The sequence below is a fragment of the Esox lucius genome, chromosome 16, assembly GCF_011004845.1.
Source record: "Esox lucius isolate fEsoLuc1 chromosome 16, fEsoLuc1.pri, whole genome shotgun sequence".
Classification (NCBI taxonomy): Eukaryota; Metazoa; Chordata; class Actinopteri; order Esociformes; family Esocidae; genus Esox; species Esox lucius.
The window spans coordinates 9,616,431-9,634,777 of NC_047584.1; the positions used below are offsets into that span (position 1 = coordinate 9,616,431).

The 18,347-nt window shown below is 39.7% G+C and overlaps 2 protein-coding genes across 7 annotated transcripts in view; one reads left to right on the forward strand and one right to left on the reverse strand.

Annotated features, from left to right (window-relative positions):
* Positions 1-557: 557 nt before the first annotated feature.
* Positions 558-12,830, reverse strand: pofut2 (protein O-fucosyltransferase 2). Of its 3 annotated transcripts, none has more exons than XM_010902467.4 (9): positions 12,511-12,821; positions 9,663-9,913; positions 9,336-9,480; positions 7,014-7,124; positions 4,408-4,474; positions 4,168-4,293; positions 3,774-3,954; positions 3,383-3,506; positions 558-3,044 (listed from the first exon to the last, which is right to left on the reverse strand). In XM_010902467.4, the coding sequence occupies exons 1-9, from the start codon at positions 12,810-12,812 to the stop codon at positions 2,891-2,893; spliced, it is 1,461 nt and encodes a 486-aa protein (XP_010900769.2). In that variant the 5' UTR covers positions 12,813-12,821; the 3' UTR covers positions 558-2,890. The 3 variants fall into 3 exon arrangements, 2 of the variants coding, with proteins under 2 accessions (XP_010900769.2, XP_019910469.1); XM_020054910.3 differs by having other exon boundaries at positions 12,627-12,723; XR_002197991.3 differs by lacking the exon at positions 558-3,044 and adding an exon at positions 3,600-3,693 and having other exon boundaries at positions 3,419-3,506; positions 12,511-12,830.
* myo1b (myosin IB) overlaps positions 12,800-18,347 on the forward strand; it is an 83,410-nt gene continuing 77,862 nt past the window's right edge. For 2 of the 4 annotated variants that reach the window (XM_010902464.4, XM_010902465.4), the window contains exon 1: positions 12,802-12,874. In XM_010902464.4, coding sequence (XP_010900766.2) covers positions 12,864-12,874 — 11 coding nt within the window. In that variant the 5' untranslated portion in view covers positions 12,802-12,863. Of the gene's footprint in view, positions 12,875-18,347 lie in introns of all 4 variants that reach the window. The other 2 variants (XM_010902461.4, XM_010902463.4) reach the window with 2 other exon arrangements.

Genomic DNA, 18,347 nt, shown 5'->3' on the forward strand with positions numbered 1-18,347 from the left:
CCATATAAACGCGGATAAATACGTCTACAAAATGGTATATATTTCTTCTTCCCTTTTAATATATAAATAAATATATATATATTTATGGCTTAAGTGTTAGGTTTAGAAAAGCAATTATAATGAGCTTAAGGGGTATAATTAGGGTCGAGATTTGGCAAAATATTAATATTAGGTTTAGGATTAGATTTAGGGGCCAGGCATTGCAGGGGGAACAGCTGTTATAAGGTCCCTCATGTGGACTTTTTAAAAAGTCAGGTTAATCAAAGCTCAACTTAATTTAAACTTCTTAAAAATTGTCCTAATAGTGGAAAAGGGTATTTTTAGGCTTGTAGTCTTTGCCTAATTTATGAAGGTCAATCATTTTTCTCTGTAATGTTTATAGTCTATGATCAAGCTGATTAACATGTAATGACATTCTTTACAGTACCTTTTGCTCATCTATACCAAGGGAACCAAGAACTGGGGAGAGTACTGTGTATTTACATTCATAATATTAGAGCTGTATTATGAATATAGGGGAAACACGAAACTCATCAAAGGTCATGTCAATGGGGGTGTTTATTTTTCCTGTTTCACTTTTGTACAGAAGTCCAAACTCCCATACATCATTATTAATAACAACAGCTACACCAGTTGGCCTGCTCTGAGTTCATTCTGCCCACTTTCAGGTAAAGGCAATGTGATATAAACAGATTACCACAGCAAGCTGATGTGTTGATGTGTTAACCAGGTGACATTAAATACTGAACAACTAAACAATGCCACAAACAATAGGCTAACTTTGTCTGAGCAGGTGTGCATTATAGTGTTCTCATGTTACAAATGGTGTTTTGAAGAAAGAAGATGAGTGATAAGGGGTTGGGGAGGAGAGTTTGAAATCTGTCAGGTTAACAAAATGTTTTTCTTTTTAAGTGCCAAAGGAACCAAGTTACAGTACATTATGTTTCCTGATTTAAGCCATCAGAAGTCCTATTTTTCCTGACTTCACTACAGTGTTGGTATCTCATATTTCCTTACTAGTAAAACTGGTTATTCTCTTTCTCTAGCTTAAAATGATGAAGCATTCATTACCAAGATAACATGCTCTGTACCCATTGTAACTATGAGAACAAAAAATGAAAACCCCATGAATGACGATGAATTGCAGCACTCCCTTAAGTGGCTTCAGCCAAAACCTGGAAAACATTGTAACCTACTGGTGTTTTATATTGACCAGTCTATTCTCATTCCGAACGAACTCAACTCTGTTATCAGTATTTGATCAACTAATTGTACTTTTCTTGAACTGAACATATTTGCTCTCTCGTGAATGAAAACAAGGTAGGGTCTAGTTCTTTGAATATACTCCCTTTAATGGCAGTGACCAGACAGATGATAGCAGCTGCTGTGTGATAGTCTTAGTCCTTTTGTTGCAAGATTGAAAGAAAAAGGATGATACAATCCACAAAAATAAGGTATGTACTTTGATAGTTCGGAAAAGTGTTTTTCATAAAATCATTTTGTAAATGAGTCATAAAAACAGAAAGATACAAATATACAACATATAGATTTTTATAGTTGTAGAACAAACCTTATTGCAACTGTAAAGATTGTCAAGTTGATGCCTGATTTAAAAGAATATACTGGGTGAGGCCATAACTGGTCAAACAATGTTAACTGTGCGCATATGAGTTCACCTTTATCAAGTGGAATATCATTTGCAAAGGAGAATGTTTTTTCCCAAGCTCACAAAATGTTGAACAGGATAATTAAAATAAGGAATATTCACAAAAATACCCGGAATTGGCTGTATATTAAAGAAGACAATGCTATTTCTACCAAAACAATACTGTGCGCCCTTTATAAAAAGGCTGCAATTAATACTATTTATTGCACTCAACTTAAGTGCCCTGCAGAATTATTGGTACCATATGAATATAACCATTAATTGAGTGAAAACTGTTCAAACAAAATAAAAACATCATCATAAATTTTTATGTATACAAATAAATAAAAAAGCCTGTTGCAATTATTGTCTGACCAGTAATTTATGTATATAGCCGATTAGTGAGTGTTTCCAATTCCCATTTGATAATTTATTGTTCATTTGGGTCTTTGGTTACTCTTAAGTGGTCATTCATGACATCCTGTTTCACTGGGATATAAACATAAGGTGACACACAAGCTTAGTCATAAACATTTAAAAAATGGATGTGATGAACCAGTACGAGGACTATTGTGTATTTTGCCCAAACAACACAATGCAATGGATGGTGCAAGTTGTCAAAAATCCAAGTCACCAAAATTATAAGGTGAGTATTTCGAGTTTGGGCTGCCAGAAGAAATCCTTTGCTGTAACCAAACGACTAATTGTGAGTATTTAGAGTTTGCAGTAAATCTGATTTATTTTGAAAATCTGATTTGAACTAGCTTCAATGGTCAAATGGGACTCCAATATAGTTTTTGTTAGCAAGAAATAGCAAAAGGGGTGTTTTTTTTTTTGTAAAGAGCCATGGTTATGCATAAAAGGCACTGGGAACATTGTTTTGAAAAACTGACCATAGTATAAAATTTTGGCAAAGGCTATCATAGTGCCCTGCCCTAAATCCAATTGAAAACCTGAGTGAGGACCAAGGACTCTGGAGGAACTGGAGCAATGGCCTCAAAACTGTTCCTGAGTAAAATGATCATTTCATGATGACAATTGTTTCTTTATTTTTTACAATTTCCACTGAATTAAAGGTCAGATTCATATTAATTTTTGTGTAAGACCAAATCGATTAACAACAACATAATTTTTTTTTAAAAAACACAAAAGATTATGTAAAACAAGGCAAACATTTGTTTATAGTACATACAAAGATCTCCTTTGACACTGTGCTGGGTATGTTCTTTGAGAGGTGGTGTTGCATCAGTAGACTATTTTCCAATGTGTCGGTTGTTCACACTCGATTTCATTGTCCCCACAGAAGCGGTTGTAGGTGGTCTTGGGGTCAAATCCCAGAATTTCTCTCTCCTCATGGATGCGGAAGGAGAAAGTAGACACAGATGTTCCAATAAAATACCTGCCAAATAAGATCAACCTTTTAAATATTTAAAATACCTGTGAAAAAAGACTAACAAAGGAAAAAGCAAGTGTTAAAAACATTGAACACCAAGGTTATCTTAAAGGATACCAAAAGTTTGATTGCAGGGCTTCCCAACTCTGTATTTGACAAGCTACCATCCTGTAGGGTGCAGAGAAAACCTACGAGAACTACAAGAATCAAGGTTGGCCCCCGTCTTGGTCTAATGAATGTACTGTATTAGACCACCATAGTAAGCTGTGACTCTTTACCCTCACATGACCCTCTACCCTGTTATAACCTAAAGCCTATGGACCAGTTTGTGCTAGGAGCTGTACCTGGCATGAGCACAAATCCATTGGTCGATAATAGCCACGCCCCCATCCTTGAGTAGCTCCAGGTCCTCCCAGGTGGGCTCGAAGCGTGTCATCTCAGGTAACATCCTCTTCAGGTCCTCCAGCTCTGCACAGGAAAGGCAGACACCTCATTAGAAACACACTGGACCTATAAGTCTAGGACTGACTTTTTGCTGAGTAGATTAAAGAGAGTATACACCTTTATGAAGACTTGATGTAGGCAATTTCTATATTGGGTAGTAGGGTTTGTGTCCAAAAAGAAAATCCAACTCCTAACAGCTTTAATTATAGGTCTGTAAATAAGAATGGCTTTATTTTCTTTATTCTAAATTCAAAATCAAGCCATCTCAAATGCACCAATGTACAAGTGTACCTTCCTCATCTGCGTCTGTGGCAACAAAGACTCTTTCTAATTTGTTTTTCTTCATAAGGCTATGGATCTTCTTGACAGCTCCTTTGAGGCTGGGAACATCTTCTCTGTGACCCCAGATGAAGTCCTTTCGTCTCAGGTGGACACCCAGGTATGGCCCCCCTCTGGCAGAACCCAGCTTATTCTGAGTTTGCAGATAGAAATGAATAACACGTCAAACCACTCATCTCCAATCCATATCAACAACTACTGGCAAACTATCACTAACCATTGTGTAACATCTTTCCACACTAATGTGATGGATGGAGTAGGTAAAGCACATATAACAGCAATACATGTGGGTAGATAAATAGTCAATCAAATCTAAAAGAGGATGCCTGTGAATAGGCCTGAAAACCTTAATGCGAGTCCAATCCTCGTTGTATATGGTATGATCCTGCTCGTCTGTGGAGTTTAGGTACTTTGCTCGGAATTCATCCCCTAGGAGACGCAAGTGTTTGGCAAAAACCATACTGCGGCGGGTCTAGAGCAGAAGACACCAAAACACTTAATGGACAACTTAAATAAATCTTGACATTACAGTATCTTATCTATGATTGTACGCACTCAACAAAATTGAACATGACATCAGCCTTACATCCCAGTAGTCCTTTCCTGCATAGTGATCATGGAGGACAGTCTCTGCTCTGTCCAACATGACTGACCTGCAGAATCACAAAGGAAAATAGCTCCGTGTCCACATCTCATAAGACATTCAGCTCTTCAACATAACTATCTGTTTGTTAGGACTGGAAATACACCTTAAAGGGAAAGTTGGTAGTCGAATGGTGGTTGCCACATTAATCTATCGGATGGAAGTTCACTGTTTGCAACTTGCTAACAACAAAATTGCAAACTAATGTTAGCACCACAACAACCTCTTAACATACATACAGTTGTGCTCAAAAGTTTGTATACCCTGGGAGAATTGGTAATATATGTACCATTTGTGAAGAAAACATGAGTGATCAGGCAAAACACTCGTCTTTTATTTCTTATGGGATTCACATTCAACTGTAGGTCATAACAGAATGGCGCAATCATAAAACAAAACATGGCAACAAAGAAAAGAATCAATTGACCCTTGTTCAAAAGTCTGCATATCCTTAGTTCTCAATATTGTGTATTGCCCCCTTTAGCGCCAATGACAGTGTGCAGTCTTTTGTAATAGTTGCCTATGAGGCCCCAAATTCTTGCAGGGGGTGTAGCTGCCCATTCGACTTGGCAAAATGCCTCCAGGTCCTGCAAAGTCTTTGGTCGTCTTGCATGAACCGCACGTTTGAGATCTCCCCAGTGTGGCTCAATGATATTAAGGTCAGGAGACTGTGATGGCAACTCCAGAACCTTCACCTTTTTCTGCTGTAACCACTGGAGTGTCACCTTGGCCTTGTGCTTAGGGTCATTGTCATGCTGGAAAGTCCAAGAGCGTCCCATGCGCAGGTTTCGTGCAGAAGAAATTGTCAGCCAATATCTTCTGATAACATGCTGCGTTCATCTCACCATCAATTTCCACAAGATTCCCGTGCCTTTAGAACCCCCCCCACCCCCCCACCCCCACCAAACATCAGTGAGCCACCACCATACCTCACAGTGGGGATGGTATTTTGTTCACTACAGGTCTTGTTGACCCCTCTCCAAACATAGCCCTTATGGTTGTGTGCAAAACAGTAATCAGAGCAAAGGGTGGCTACTTTGAAGAAACTAGGGGTCATTGTCCTGTTGAAAAATAAATGATGGTCCAACTAAACGCAAACCGGATGGGATGGCATGTCGCTGCAGGATGCTGTGGTAGCCATGCTGGTTCAGTATGCCTTTAATTTTGAATAAATCCCCAACAGTGTCACCAGCAAAGCATCCCCACACCATCACACCACCTCCTCCATGCTTCACGGTGGGAACCAGGCATGTAGAATCCCTCCATTCACCTTTTCTGCGTCGCAAAAAGACACAGCGGTTGGAACCAAAGATCTAAAATTTTGACTCATCAGACCAAAGCACAGATTTCCACTGGTCTAATGTCCATTCCTTGTGTTTCTTGGCCCAAATAAATCTCTTCTGCTTGTTGCATCTCGTTTTCAGTTATTTCACACTTTTTTGTTAAGTACATAATTCCATATGTGTTCATTCATAGTTTTGATGCCTTCAGTGAGAATCTACAATGTAAATAGTCATGAAAATAAAGGAAACGCATTGAATGAGAAGGTGTGTCCAAACTTTTGGCCTGTACTGTATATCTAACAATTCTTCAGGCAGTTTTGGCTGAAATCTTTCTTGGTCTACCTGACCTTGGCTTGGTATCAAGAGGTCCCAGCATTTTCCACTTCTTAATAAGTGAATGAACAGTACTGACTGGCATTTACAAGCCTTTGGCTATCTTTATAAAGTTCCATTACTTTGTTACACAGGTCTTTTGACAGTTCTATTCTGCTGCCCATGGCAGAGTATCTAGCCTGCTCAGTGCATCCATGTGAGAGCTAACAAACTCATTGACTATTGATACACAGACAATAATTGATATTTAAAAAGCCACTGGTGTGGGAAATTCATCTTTAATTGCCATTTTCACCTTGTGTGTCTGTAAAAAATATTCAAGGGTGTGTTAACTTTTGGTTTGGGTGATTTCTGTTATCATTCTGATTCAAGCCAAACAACAATGTGATAATAAATGGCTTTATATGATCACTATCCTTTTTCAAAATCAATGCCAAAATGTCACAACTTCTGCCAGGCAGACATGCAAACTTATGAGCACAACTGTACATTGGACACAGATACATACAGTATAATGGACTGCACAGCGGAACCACCTCTGGGTGAAATAGGGATTTTTTAATTTTTTTGTATTTTTAAATGACAAACCCTTCCTCCCCTCATAAACAACATATGTAAGCTAACTCAGTCAAATATGACATTTTATAGAAAGAGTCAACTAAAAAGACTAACTAAAAAGTGTTAATTTATATTTTTTACATAACATCATAAAATATTCTAAGGTATATATGTCTTAAAAATGTTTTAATACATTTCCATTACACATTGTAATGCGTTATGTGAGGTGGGAAATAATTAAGAAAATCACATTGGAAAAGTAGAAAAAAAAATTATCTTTAAAACCTAGAATTGCGATATAATGATATCAAAGTCTTATAGAAAAGTATACACCCATACAGAATATTTTGGGAAAAAAGATTCAAACTGACTCACATTGATGTAATGTTGTTCTGCAAGAGTGGAGCCAGGATGGAGGCATGGCCCTGAGCTGAGAGACAGGTGACGTTCATAGCCCTTGTTTCCTCATAACCCCAGAACCAGCCTCTTACAATGGGACAGGAAAGAGGAGCGGCAGGCATTTAAAAGACAGAACTACTATCAACAAACACAATATTCTTTCCTACTAAGATGTGATTCTTACTTCCACCATTCCTGGCCAATCTTTTACTGCATTTCTTTGTACTGTGCTTGTACTTGTTCAATGACAATAAAGTTGAATCTAATCTGAAAAAAATGTAATTTACATTTATACTACTGTGTGGAAACCCAGACACTCAGACCCAGACCCTCGGCCCTCCATGTATTTGGTGACTTCCATACTGCTGCTTTATTAAAATTTTAAACTGTTGAAGCAAGAATTTGCCTTTTATACTTCAACGGTGAACGACAGAGATGGTGGACTGACCCCCAACTCAGACCAAACATGAACTACATGAAGCCTTTCTTTCATATTAAAAAGGTACCTGAAAGGACAAGCGGCAACCAAGCTGATAACATTTCCTTTTAGCAACAGAACCAGTAATCATTATCGTAACGTATCGTCCCTCGCTTAGTAAGAATTGAGCAGTAATTCGGAGGCTGCATTTTTAAAGACTGGGCTTTTGGTGACACAAAAACACTTAATGGAAAACTTATATAAATCTTGACATAACAGTGGTGAAAAACAACAGACAATTGTTGTGGAAATATCTCTAACCAATGAATTTGCACTGATTAAAGGACTGAGTCCCCTTGTTCAAATTAGAAAAGGAATGGCAGGAGCGGCAGAGTGGGATCTGGTATTTGCCAAGGGGGCATCATTGACTGGTATCAGCAGGTGAAAGGGTTGCTCTTGATCTGCGCATCTGTATAACGCACATCTATTGTCTGTCCGGGTGCTGTAAGAGCTCTTTAGAGTCCAAGAGGTTACCCATAGGTGGGGGGACAGCCCGCCCTTTGGGTAAAACCTATGTGAGATGTGGGATGCACATCCAGGGCACGAAGCTCCCGTTCCACCACATCCAGGGCACGAAGCTCCCGTTCCATTGGGCTGAGATCTGGTGACTGTGGGGGCCATTTCAGTACAGTGAACTCATTGTCATGTTCAAGAAACCAATTTGAAATTATTCAAGCTTTGTGACATGGTGCATTATCCTGCTGGAAGTAGCCATCAGAGGATGGGTACATGGTGGTCATAAAGGGATGGACATGGTCAGAAACAATGCTCAGGAAGGCCATGGCATTTAAACAATGCCCAATTGGCACTAAGGGGCCTAAAGTGTGCCAAGAAAACATTACACCCCACACCATTACACCACCACCACCAGCCTGCACAGTGGTAACAAGGCATGATGGATCCATGTTCTCATTCTGTTTACGCCAAATTCTGACTCTACCATCTGAATGTCTCAACAGAAATCAAAACTCATCAGACCAGGCAACATTCTTCCAGTCTTCAACTGTCCAATTTTGGTGAGCTTGTGCAAATTGTAGCCTCTTTGTCCTATTTGTAGTGGAGATGAGTGGTACCCGGTGGGGTCTTCTGCTGTTGTAGCCCATCCGCTTCAAGGTTGTGCGTGTTGTGGCTTCACAAATGCTTTGCTGCATACCTCGGTTGTAACGAGTGGTTATTTCAGTCAAAGTTGCTCTTCTATCAGCTTGAATCAGTCAGCCCATTCTCCTCTGACCTCTAGCATCAACAAGGCATTTTCGCCCACAGGACTGCCGCATACTGGATGTTTTTCCCTTTTCACACCATTCTTTGTAAACCCTAGAAATGGTTGTGCGTGAAAATCCCAGTAACTGAGCAGATTGTGAAATACTCAGACCGGCCCGTCTGGCACCAACAACCATGCCATGCTCAAAATTGCTTAAATCACCTTTCTTTCTCATTCTGACATTGAGTTTGGAGTTCAGGAGATTGTCTTGACCAGGACCACACCCCTAAATGCATTGAAGCAACTGCCATGTGATTGGTTGATTAGATAATTGCATTCATGAGAAATTGAACAGGTGTTCCTAATAATCCTTTAGGTGAGTGTAATCCAGGGGACTTCAGCTGCATGGACATGCTGTTTAATGGCAGAACTCATTGTTCCTCATGTTTTATTTAATACCAAACTGTTTAATAAAAACTGTTTAATTATATCCCATAAGTACTTCATAATTAATAGGCCAGTGTATCAGTATGTTAATACCTGTTATGGTCCTACATGTCTCTACATTATGTTGACCTTATTGTGTTCCTATTAATTTCTTATCCTGGGGATACTTTACCTGTAATAGCCCTGTTTGTCTTTGGAGTACATTAAACGCTCAATACAAGGTCGCTCGTCCACCTTCTCCTCCCATTTCCCATCAGTCCACCCTTCAGCATAGTTCTGTAACACCAAGACCTGTTCAATAAATGGTCCTCCAGACTCTGGAGTAAAACACAAGGAAAAATACCACTTTACTTACTCATAAGGTTTAATATTTTCTACAATAATAAACAAAAGAAAAATGTTAAGCAGCTTCATAACCAAAGGATCATAACACAGTACATTTCTGTTTATTTCAGGTCAGTTCTGAAATATGGAAAGAGGGAAAGACTGCTGAGCTTACCAGCAATAAACTCTTCATACTCTATGACTGGAATGTTTCCCTGTAGGCTGGTGATGCTGAAGAACTCTCCCCAGGGTATCCTGATCTGGTGGATGTCTGGGCTCTGCCAGTGGTACAGTCGCCCCCAGGGGGGCAGGACCAGCACCCAGTCCGCGTGCCTCCTCAGGGTCTTCACTAGGGATGCCATGCGGATATACACGTCCCGACGCAGGTTGAAACCCTCTGGGGGGTTGACGTCGTAAAGCAGGTACCTGTCAGCAAACATACAGAGATATAACAGGGAACTTTACGCGAAAGTCGTCCCTAGCGTTAAAGAAAACATAATTTAAAAAAAACTAAAAACTATGTTAAACACTATGCTTTTGATCTATTGCATTGGCCCAAATAAACCAAGTGTATATTTTGGTGTGAAGTTTGTTATTTGTATATGATAGAAAGTGCATGCATTTAGTCAAGAGTAGACCCAAGTCTCAAATAAGGCATTTCAGTCAAAAAAAGCATTTCATCATATTTCAAAGCATTTATAAATGTACCACAATGCTCCTTCCACTCACAGCTGACCCATAATCTAAGTTATGAAGATATATTAAGGAAGCATGTCGACCAAATTTAGATTTTTATGTTTTTTTGTGTGTCTACTACAGTTTTGTATAAATACAGCTCCAGAAAAAATTAAGAGACCACTGCCACTGACCACTTCCTTTACAAAAAAAACTTTTTTAGTGAGGAACAGAAGCGTTCAATTTGCAGTGGTCTCTTAATTTTAACCCTTCAGTTCCTCACTCAAAACCTTCCTTTTTGACCTTTTTGGAAAGGAAAGAAAAAGGTGCAGTGTCTCTTAATTTTATCCAGAGCTGTATGTACTATCCCTTTTCCAAAGAAGTTGGGATGCTGTGTAAAATTTAAGTAAAAACAGAATGCAATGATGTGCAAATCATTTAAACCATATATCCAATAGAATATAGTACTAAGACAACATATCAAATATTGAAACTGAGACATTTTATTGTTTCTTGAAAAAATATGCCCACACTGAATTTGATGCCAGCAACACATTTCAAAGAAGTTGGGACAGAGGCAACCAAAGACTGGAAAAGTTGTGCAATGCTAAAGAACTACACCTGGTGAAATATAACAACTAATTAGGTCAATTGGCAACAGGCCACTAACATGATTATGTAATAAAAGATCATTCCAGAGAGGATGGGTCTGTGTGAAGTTAAGATGTGGAGGGGTTCGCCACTCTGTGAAAGACTGCGCAGGCAAGTAGTGCAACAATTAAAAAATAAAGTTTCTCAGCGTAGAATTGCATTGAGTTTGGGGATCTCATAATCTACGGTATAAAATTATTAAAAGATTCAGAGAATCCAGAGAAATCTCTGAATGCAAGGGAAAAGGCAGAAAACCAAAATTGGATTGGGCGTGATCTTCGGACCCTCACGAATCTGTAGAGGAAATCACTGAATGGGCTCAGGAACACTTCCGAAAACCATTGTCTGTCAAGACAGTATGTCGCTGCATCCACAAATGCAAGTTAAAACTACCATGCAAAGAAACCATATATAAACAAGAACCAAAACTGCCACCGCCTTCTCTGTGTCTGAGCTCATTTGTTTTCCACTTTGACTGAGGCAAAGTGGAAAACTGTCCTGTGGTCTGACAAATCAAATTATAAAATTATTTTTGGGGATCATGGGCATCACGTCCTCTGAACTAAAGTTGAGAGGAACCATCCAGTTTGTTATCTGCACACAGTTCAAAAGCCAGCATCCGTGATGGTACGGGGGTGCATAATACACATCTGTGAAGGCACCATTAATGCTGATTAATGCTGTTTTGGAATGTCTTTTTCAAGGAAGGCCTTGCTAATTTCTGCAAGACAATGCCAAATCACATTCTGCACATATTACAGCATGGCTCTGTAGTAAAATAATCTGGGTGCTAAATTGGCAGTTCAGATCGGTCATCCATTGAAAATTTGGCACATTACGAAATGGAAAATACAAGACCCCGAACAGTTGAGCAGCTGAAATCCTATATCAAGCAAGAATGGGAAAACATTTCACTTTCAAAAGTACAGCCATTGGTCTCCTCAGATCCCAAATGCTTACCGAGTATTGTTAAAAGAAGAGGTCATGAAACACAGTGGTAAACATGCACCTGTCCCAATTTCTTTGAAACGTGTTGCTGGTATCAAATTCAAAATGGGCATGTAAGTTTAAAAAAAAGACATTTGACATGTCTTTGTACTAGTTTAATAAAGATATAGGGATAAATAATTTGCCCATCATTGCGTTCTGTTTTTATTAACATTTTAAGCAGCATCCCAAATTTTTTGGAAACAGTGTTTTGCATATGTTCAATGCAGCTTGAAAGTTTGTGAACCCTTTCCATAAAAAAAAATGTTAACCATGAAACCTTTATTTAATCAGAACCAGTCCTTTTCACATGACATAATAGGTTTATAGTACCAATTCTACTGGAGCTAGGATTATGCCAACACATTGTGTAAACGTGTGCCTGTAACCAGGCATGCTTCAACAAAATAAGTTAGCTACACATTTTATGAATTATCATAAAGACTGTTTTATGATAACATGCCAGCTAATTATCCTGCCTATATCTCGTCTCATTATGTTGTTTTGACTGCCTCCCTAAATGAAATACTGCTGGAATACAGAGTAGAGCAGGTAAAGGCATAACCAGCATATGTATGCTAGTTAACTACGTATTTACTAGTAATCTGAAATAGATTAGGCATGTTGGACGTATTTTTAACCGACATATTTTGGTGAGTAGAGTAGTGTCAGTAATAGTATTGTAGCAGCGGTAGCACCCCGCTCCATACCGTAGATCCCGTGCTGCTGCAACAGACGGTGAAAAAACGGTATTTCCTGCACGGAAAGCATCTTCAGTTTGACCCTCAACTATTACCGCTCTCAACGCAAGAAAAGACAAACACACCTTGATTAACGACCGCACAGAAATAAGCCACAACACTGCGATACTCAATGTACTTCTGGAGCTCTGGTCCGCCATTTTTCTTCTTAAAGCCGCAGCCACAAACTTCCGGGAAGCTGAAAGCGTCTGTGGTTGCATAGCAACCGGAAAGAGTTGAGTGGTTATTTTATTCACCTGGTACAGACCCATAACCTCATTGATACAAACCCGTAGCCTGTTTGTTACAGGCTCCATGATGACATGACAGAGAGGTAATTTTACATCCATGCGACACAAATCCTTTTGCTTTGAACCCTAAAATGCAGTCTGTGGTTTTGTGGCCAGATGTATGTTATATGTAGATATGTTTATATGTTCCTAATCAGTGCTTAATTTGTGTTGGTGTCAGATGCTGACATGTCTGCCAACCCACTTTCAGTGAACCACAGAATTCTATCCTGCACAGCCTTTTCCAGTCTTCTGCTCCCACTCTCTGTCTATCACTCTTTCTTTCTCTCTCTTAATGAAAAAAAAGGGCTTTATTGGAGTGGGAAACATTTGTTTAGATTGCCAAAGCAAGAGGAAAAAATAAATATACTACATGACCAAGTGGTGATCAAAATGGAAGTGACAAAGCTAGTGATTTTCTTCAATTCGCCCCTCTATAGTTTTAAAACAAAACATGTGGAAAGCTAATATACTAACTATGCAGAAGTTCAGGTGTAATACATACTTGTTTCCTTATTTCCTTTTCCTACATTTAATGCATTGTCTGAAAAATTTAAGAGAACACTTAAATCACATACGATTCCGATGAATGAAATCTATGAAAGATCAAAATCTTTACCTTACATTGTGTAATTTGTTGAGAACAAAATTATGTAACAAGGGTCAATGGAAACCAAAATCACCAACTGATTTAGGACTGGATTCAATCTCACACCGAAGAAGAAAACTATTGAAATCACAGGCTGTTCCAACTTGCATGAATTTCATTATAGCGACTCAATGTGACTCAGTATTGTAAATGGCCCCCATGTACCTGTATGCACTCCCAACAATGTCTGGGCATGCTCCTGATGAGGTGACAGATGGCATCCTGGCTGTGTAAGGGCTGTTTGATCTATGTGTCACAATGCAACTGATTGGCTCAAAAGTAAGAAGGAAAGAAATGCCCCAAAGTATTTTTTAACAATGCTGTTTATTGAAATGCAACAACCCCTATTAATTGAAATGTATTCCTGGCAACTACCTCAAATAACGTGCAAATCTGTCATCAAAGCATTTAACAATAGAAAATAAAAATGTATTTAGATTTTTTTAAATACCTTTTTATAATACCCTTTTGGTTACTAGATGATTACATGTTATTTTATATTCACTATTCTACAATGTGTTATATATATATATATATATATATATATATATATATATATACTCACCTAAAGGATTATTAGGAACACCTGTTCAATTTCTCATGAATGCAATTATCTAATCAACCAATCACATGGCAGTTGCTTCAATGCATTTAGGGGTGTGGTCCTGGTCAAGACAATCTCCTGAACTCCAAACTGAATGTCAGAATGGGAAAGAAAGGTGAGCGTGGCATGGTTGTCGGTGCCAGACGGGCCGGTCTGAGTATTTCACAATCTGCTCAGTTACTGGGATTTTCACGCACAACCATTTCTAGGGTTTACAAAGAATGGTGTGAAAAGGGAAAAACATCCAGTATGCGGCAGTCCTGTGGGCGAAAATGCCTTGTTGATGCTAGAGGTCAGAGGAGAATGGGCCGACTGATTCAAGCTGATAGAAGAGCAACTTTGACTGAAATAACCACTCGTTACAACCGAGGTATGCAGCAAAGCATTTGTGAAGCCACAACACGCACAACCTTGAGGCGGATGGGCTACAACAGCAGAAGACCCCACCGGGTACCACTCATCTCCACTACAAATAGGACAAAGAGGCTACAATTTGCACGAGCTCACCAAAATTGGACAGTTGAAGACTGGAAGAATGTTGCCTGGTCTGATGAGTTTTGATTTCTGTTGAGACATTCAGATGGTAGAGTCAGAATTTGGCGTAAACAGAATGAGAACATGGATCCATCATGCCTTGTTACCACTGTGCAGGCTGGTGGTGGTGGTGTAATGGTGTGGGGGATGTTTTCTTGGCACACTTTAGGCCCCTTAGTGCCAATTGGGCATTGTTTAAATGCCACGGCCTACCTGAGCATTGTTTCTGACCATGTCCATCCCTTTATGACCACCATGTACCCATCCTCTGATGGCTACTTCCAGCAAGATAATGCACCATGTCACAAAGCTCGAATCATTTCAAATTGGTTTCTTGAACATGACAATGAGTACTGAAAATGGCCCCCACAGTCACCAGATCTCAGCCCAATGGAACGGGAGCTTCGTGCCCTGGATGTGCATCCCACAAATCTCCATCAACTGGAAGATGCTATCCTATCAATATGGGCCAACATTTCTAAAGAATTCTTTCAGCACCTTGTTGAATCAATGCCACATAGAATTAAGGCAGTTCTGAAGGCGAAAGGGGGTCAAACACAATATTAGTATAGTGTTCCTAATAATCCTTTAGGTGAGTATATGTATATGTATATATATGTGTGTGTATATGTGTATATATGTGTATATATATATATGTGTGTGTGTGTGTGTGTGTGTGTGTATATATATATATGTGTGTGTGTGTGTATATATATATATATATAGTGGCAAGCCCGGGGGTGTGGGCTTCCACGTCACCAGCACAATAACACAAGCCAGCACCAGGAGTACAGTTGAACACAGTTGGAAAGTTTATTAAGGACAATTCACAGCGTAGGAGGGGATGTTGCCACTACTTCACCGTCCACTGCTTCACGGTCCACACTCCGTTCTCATCGTCTTCTATCCACAGGGAGTCCACAGGTAATCCACCAACAGGTCCTCATCCAAATCAGTTTGGTACACAGGGTGTTAGTCAGCCTGTCCAGGTCACACAGTTCTATATTTTCTCATCACTTCTCTCTTCACGCTGTCCCACCTTCTTCTATCCTCTCTCTCTCCCTAAAACCAGCTGCTTCCCTTTTACCCTCCAATACCTAATTACCCAATTAATCCCAGCCTGTCTGTGTTGGAGGAGGAAGTCCATATAAGGCTCGGGGTTGGAGCCAATGAGCCGGAAGATACTTTCCTTCAATTACCACGCCCCTCACCTCTCCTTGTAATCCGCCACAATATATATATATATATACACACACACACACAGCTCTCGAATAAATTAAGAGACCAGTCCAGATGTTTCTTAAATCAGCTTCTCTACATGTATGGCAGCCATTCCATTCCAGTTTCTGTTAAATTCCAACACAGGCACACCTAATTTTACTTAATGAGGTACTAATTAGGTGATTTCCTGAAACAAATCTAATTTAACAAGGAAAAGTAAAAAAAAAAAAAAAAACACTGCTGTGGTCATCACAATCCTCTTACAATAGGACCAGCTGGATGGCAAAAACAGTGCAAGTAGTACCTCAATGATAATTTTAATGAAGAAATAACTATTCAGCATAAAAAAAAAGTGAGGGAAAGAAGGGTTTAATTCTGGCTTTACTGGCAGAGGGATACAGTGATTGTCAGGTTGCTTCCATCCTGAAAATGTCAGAGATGTAAGAACAAGGTCAAGCAAAAGACATTGGAGACAACAAAGCTACAGACTGGCAGAGGGCGAAAACCACTGTCCACTGACTGAGATGATCGTCAATTCATTCGAATGTCACTCATCAACTGTAGGATGACATCAAGTGACCTACAAAAAGAATGGCATACAGCAGCTGGGGTGAAGTGCATGGCGAGGATTGTTCAAAACAGGCTCCTAGGGGCAGGGCTGAAGTCATGCTAAGCTAGAAAAAAGCCCTTCATCAATGAGAAGCAAAGAAGAGCCAGGCTGAAGTTTGCAAAAGACCATAAGGATTAAACCATAGAGGAATGGAGTAAGGTCATCTTCTCTGATGAGTCAAATTTTCAGCTTTGCCCAACACCTTGTTGTCAAATGTTTAGATGGAGACCTGGAGAGGCCTACAAGCCACAGTGTCTCGCACCCACTGTGAAATTTGGTGGAGGATCAGTGATGATCTAAGGGATGTTTCAGTGAGACTGGAATCGGGCAGATTTGTATTTGTGAAGGATGTATGAATCATGCCAAGCACAAGGTTATCCTGGAAGAACACATGCTTCGTTCTGCTCTGACAATATTCCACCACTCTGTGAATTGGTTTATCTGGCAGGACAATGCTCCATGCCACACAGCCAGGTCAATCAAGGTGGGGATGGAGGACCATCAGATCAAGACCCTGTCATGGCAAGCCCAATCTCCAGACCTGAACTCAAATGAAAACCTCTGGAATTTGATCAAGAGGAATATGTATGGTCACAAGCCATCAAACAAAGTTGAGCTACATGAATTTTTGTGCCAGAAGTGGCACAAAGTCACCGAACAGCAATGTGACAGACTGGTGGAGAGCATGCCAAGACACAAGATTATAAATCAGGGTTATTCCACCAAATATTGATTTCTGAACTCTTCCTAAGTTAAAACATTAGTATTTTGTTGATGAAAAATGAATATTAATTTATTTTCTTAGCATTATTTATTACAATTAAATAGTATAAATTACAGTATTTTTTGGGGGATTTTTTTTTTCTCATTTTACTCAAACACATACCTATTTACAGTGAAACCAGAGAAACATAATTTTGCAGTGGTCTCTTCTAGAGCTATGTGTGTATATACACACAGTGGGGAGAACAAGTATTTGATACACTGCCGATTTTGCAGGTTTTCCCGCTTACAAAGCATTTAGAAGTCACATTTTTATCATAGGTATTCTTCAACTGTGAGTGATGGAATCTAAAACAAAAATCCAGAAAATCTCATTGTATGATTTTTAAGTAATTAATTTGCATTTTATTGCATGACATAAGTATTTGATACATCAGAAAAGCAGAACTTAATATTTGGTACAAAAACCTTTGTTTGCAATTACAGAGATCATACGTTTCCTGTAGTTCTTGACCAGGTTCGTACACACTGCAACAGGGATTTTGGCCCACTCCTCCATACAGACCAACTCCAGATCCTTCAGGTTTCAGGGCTGTCGCTGGGCATTACGGACTTTCAGCTTCCTCCAAAGATTTTCTATTGGGTTCAGGTCTGGAGACTGGCTAGGCCACTCCAGGATCTTGAGATGCTTCTTACGGAGCCACTCCTTAGTTGCCCTGGCTGTGTGTTTCGGGTCATTGTCTTGCTGGAAGACCCAGCCACGACCCATCTTCAATGCTCTTAATGAGGGGAGGAGGTTGTTGGCCAAGATCTCACAATACATGGCCCCATCTATCCTCCCCTCAATACGGTACAGTCGTTCTGTCCCCTTTGCAGAAAAGCATCCCCAAAGAATGATGTTTCCACCTCCATGCTTCACGGTTGGGATGGTGTTCTTGGGGTTGTACTCATCCTTCTTCTTCCTCCAAACACAGCGAGTGGAGTTTAGACCAAAAAGCTCTATTTTTGTCTCATCAGACCACATGACTTCTCCCATTCCTCCTCTGGATCATCCAGATGGTCACTGGCAATTTTCAAATGTGCCTGGACATGCGTTGAGCAAGAGGACCTTGCATGCACTGCAGGATTTTAATCCATGATGGCGTAGTGTGTTACTAATGGTTTTCTTTGAGACTG

Bases quoted from the DNA above. Each gene is read 5' to 3' on its own strand.
- pofut2 (XM_010902467.4), bottom strand. From the start codon at position 12,812: ATGGGTCTGTACCAGGTGAATAAAATAACCACTCAACTCTTTCCGGTT. The intron at 9,481-9,662 runs GTAAGCTCAGCA...GTTTTACTCCAG, and splicing joins GTATGAAGAGTTTATTGCTG to AGTCTGGAGGACCATTTATT. The intron at 4,294-4,407 runs GTAAGGCTGATG...CTTCTGCTCTAG, and splicing joins CAGGAAAGGACTACTGGGAT to ACCCGCCGCAGTATGGTTTT.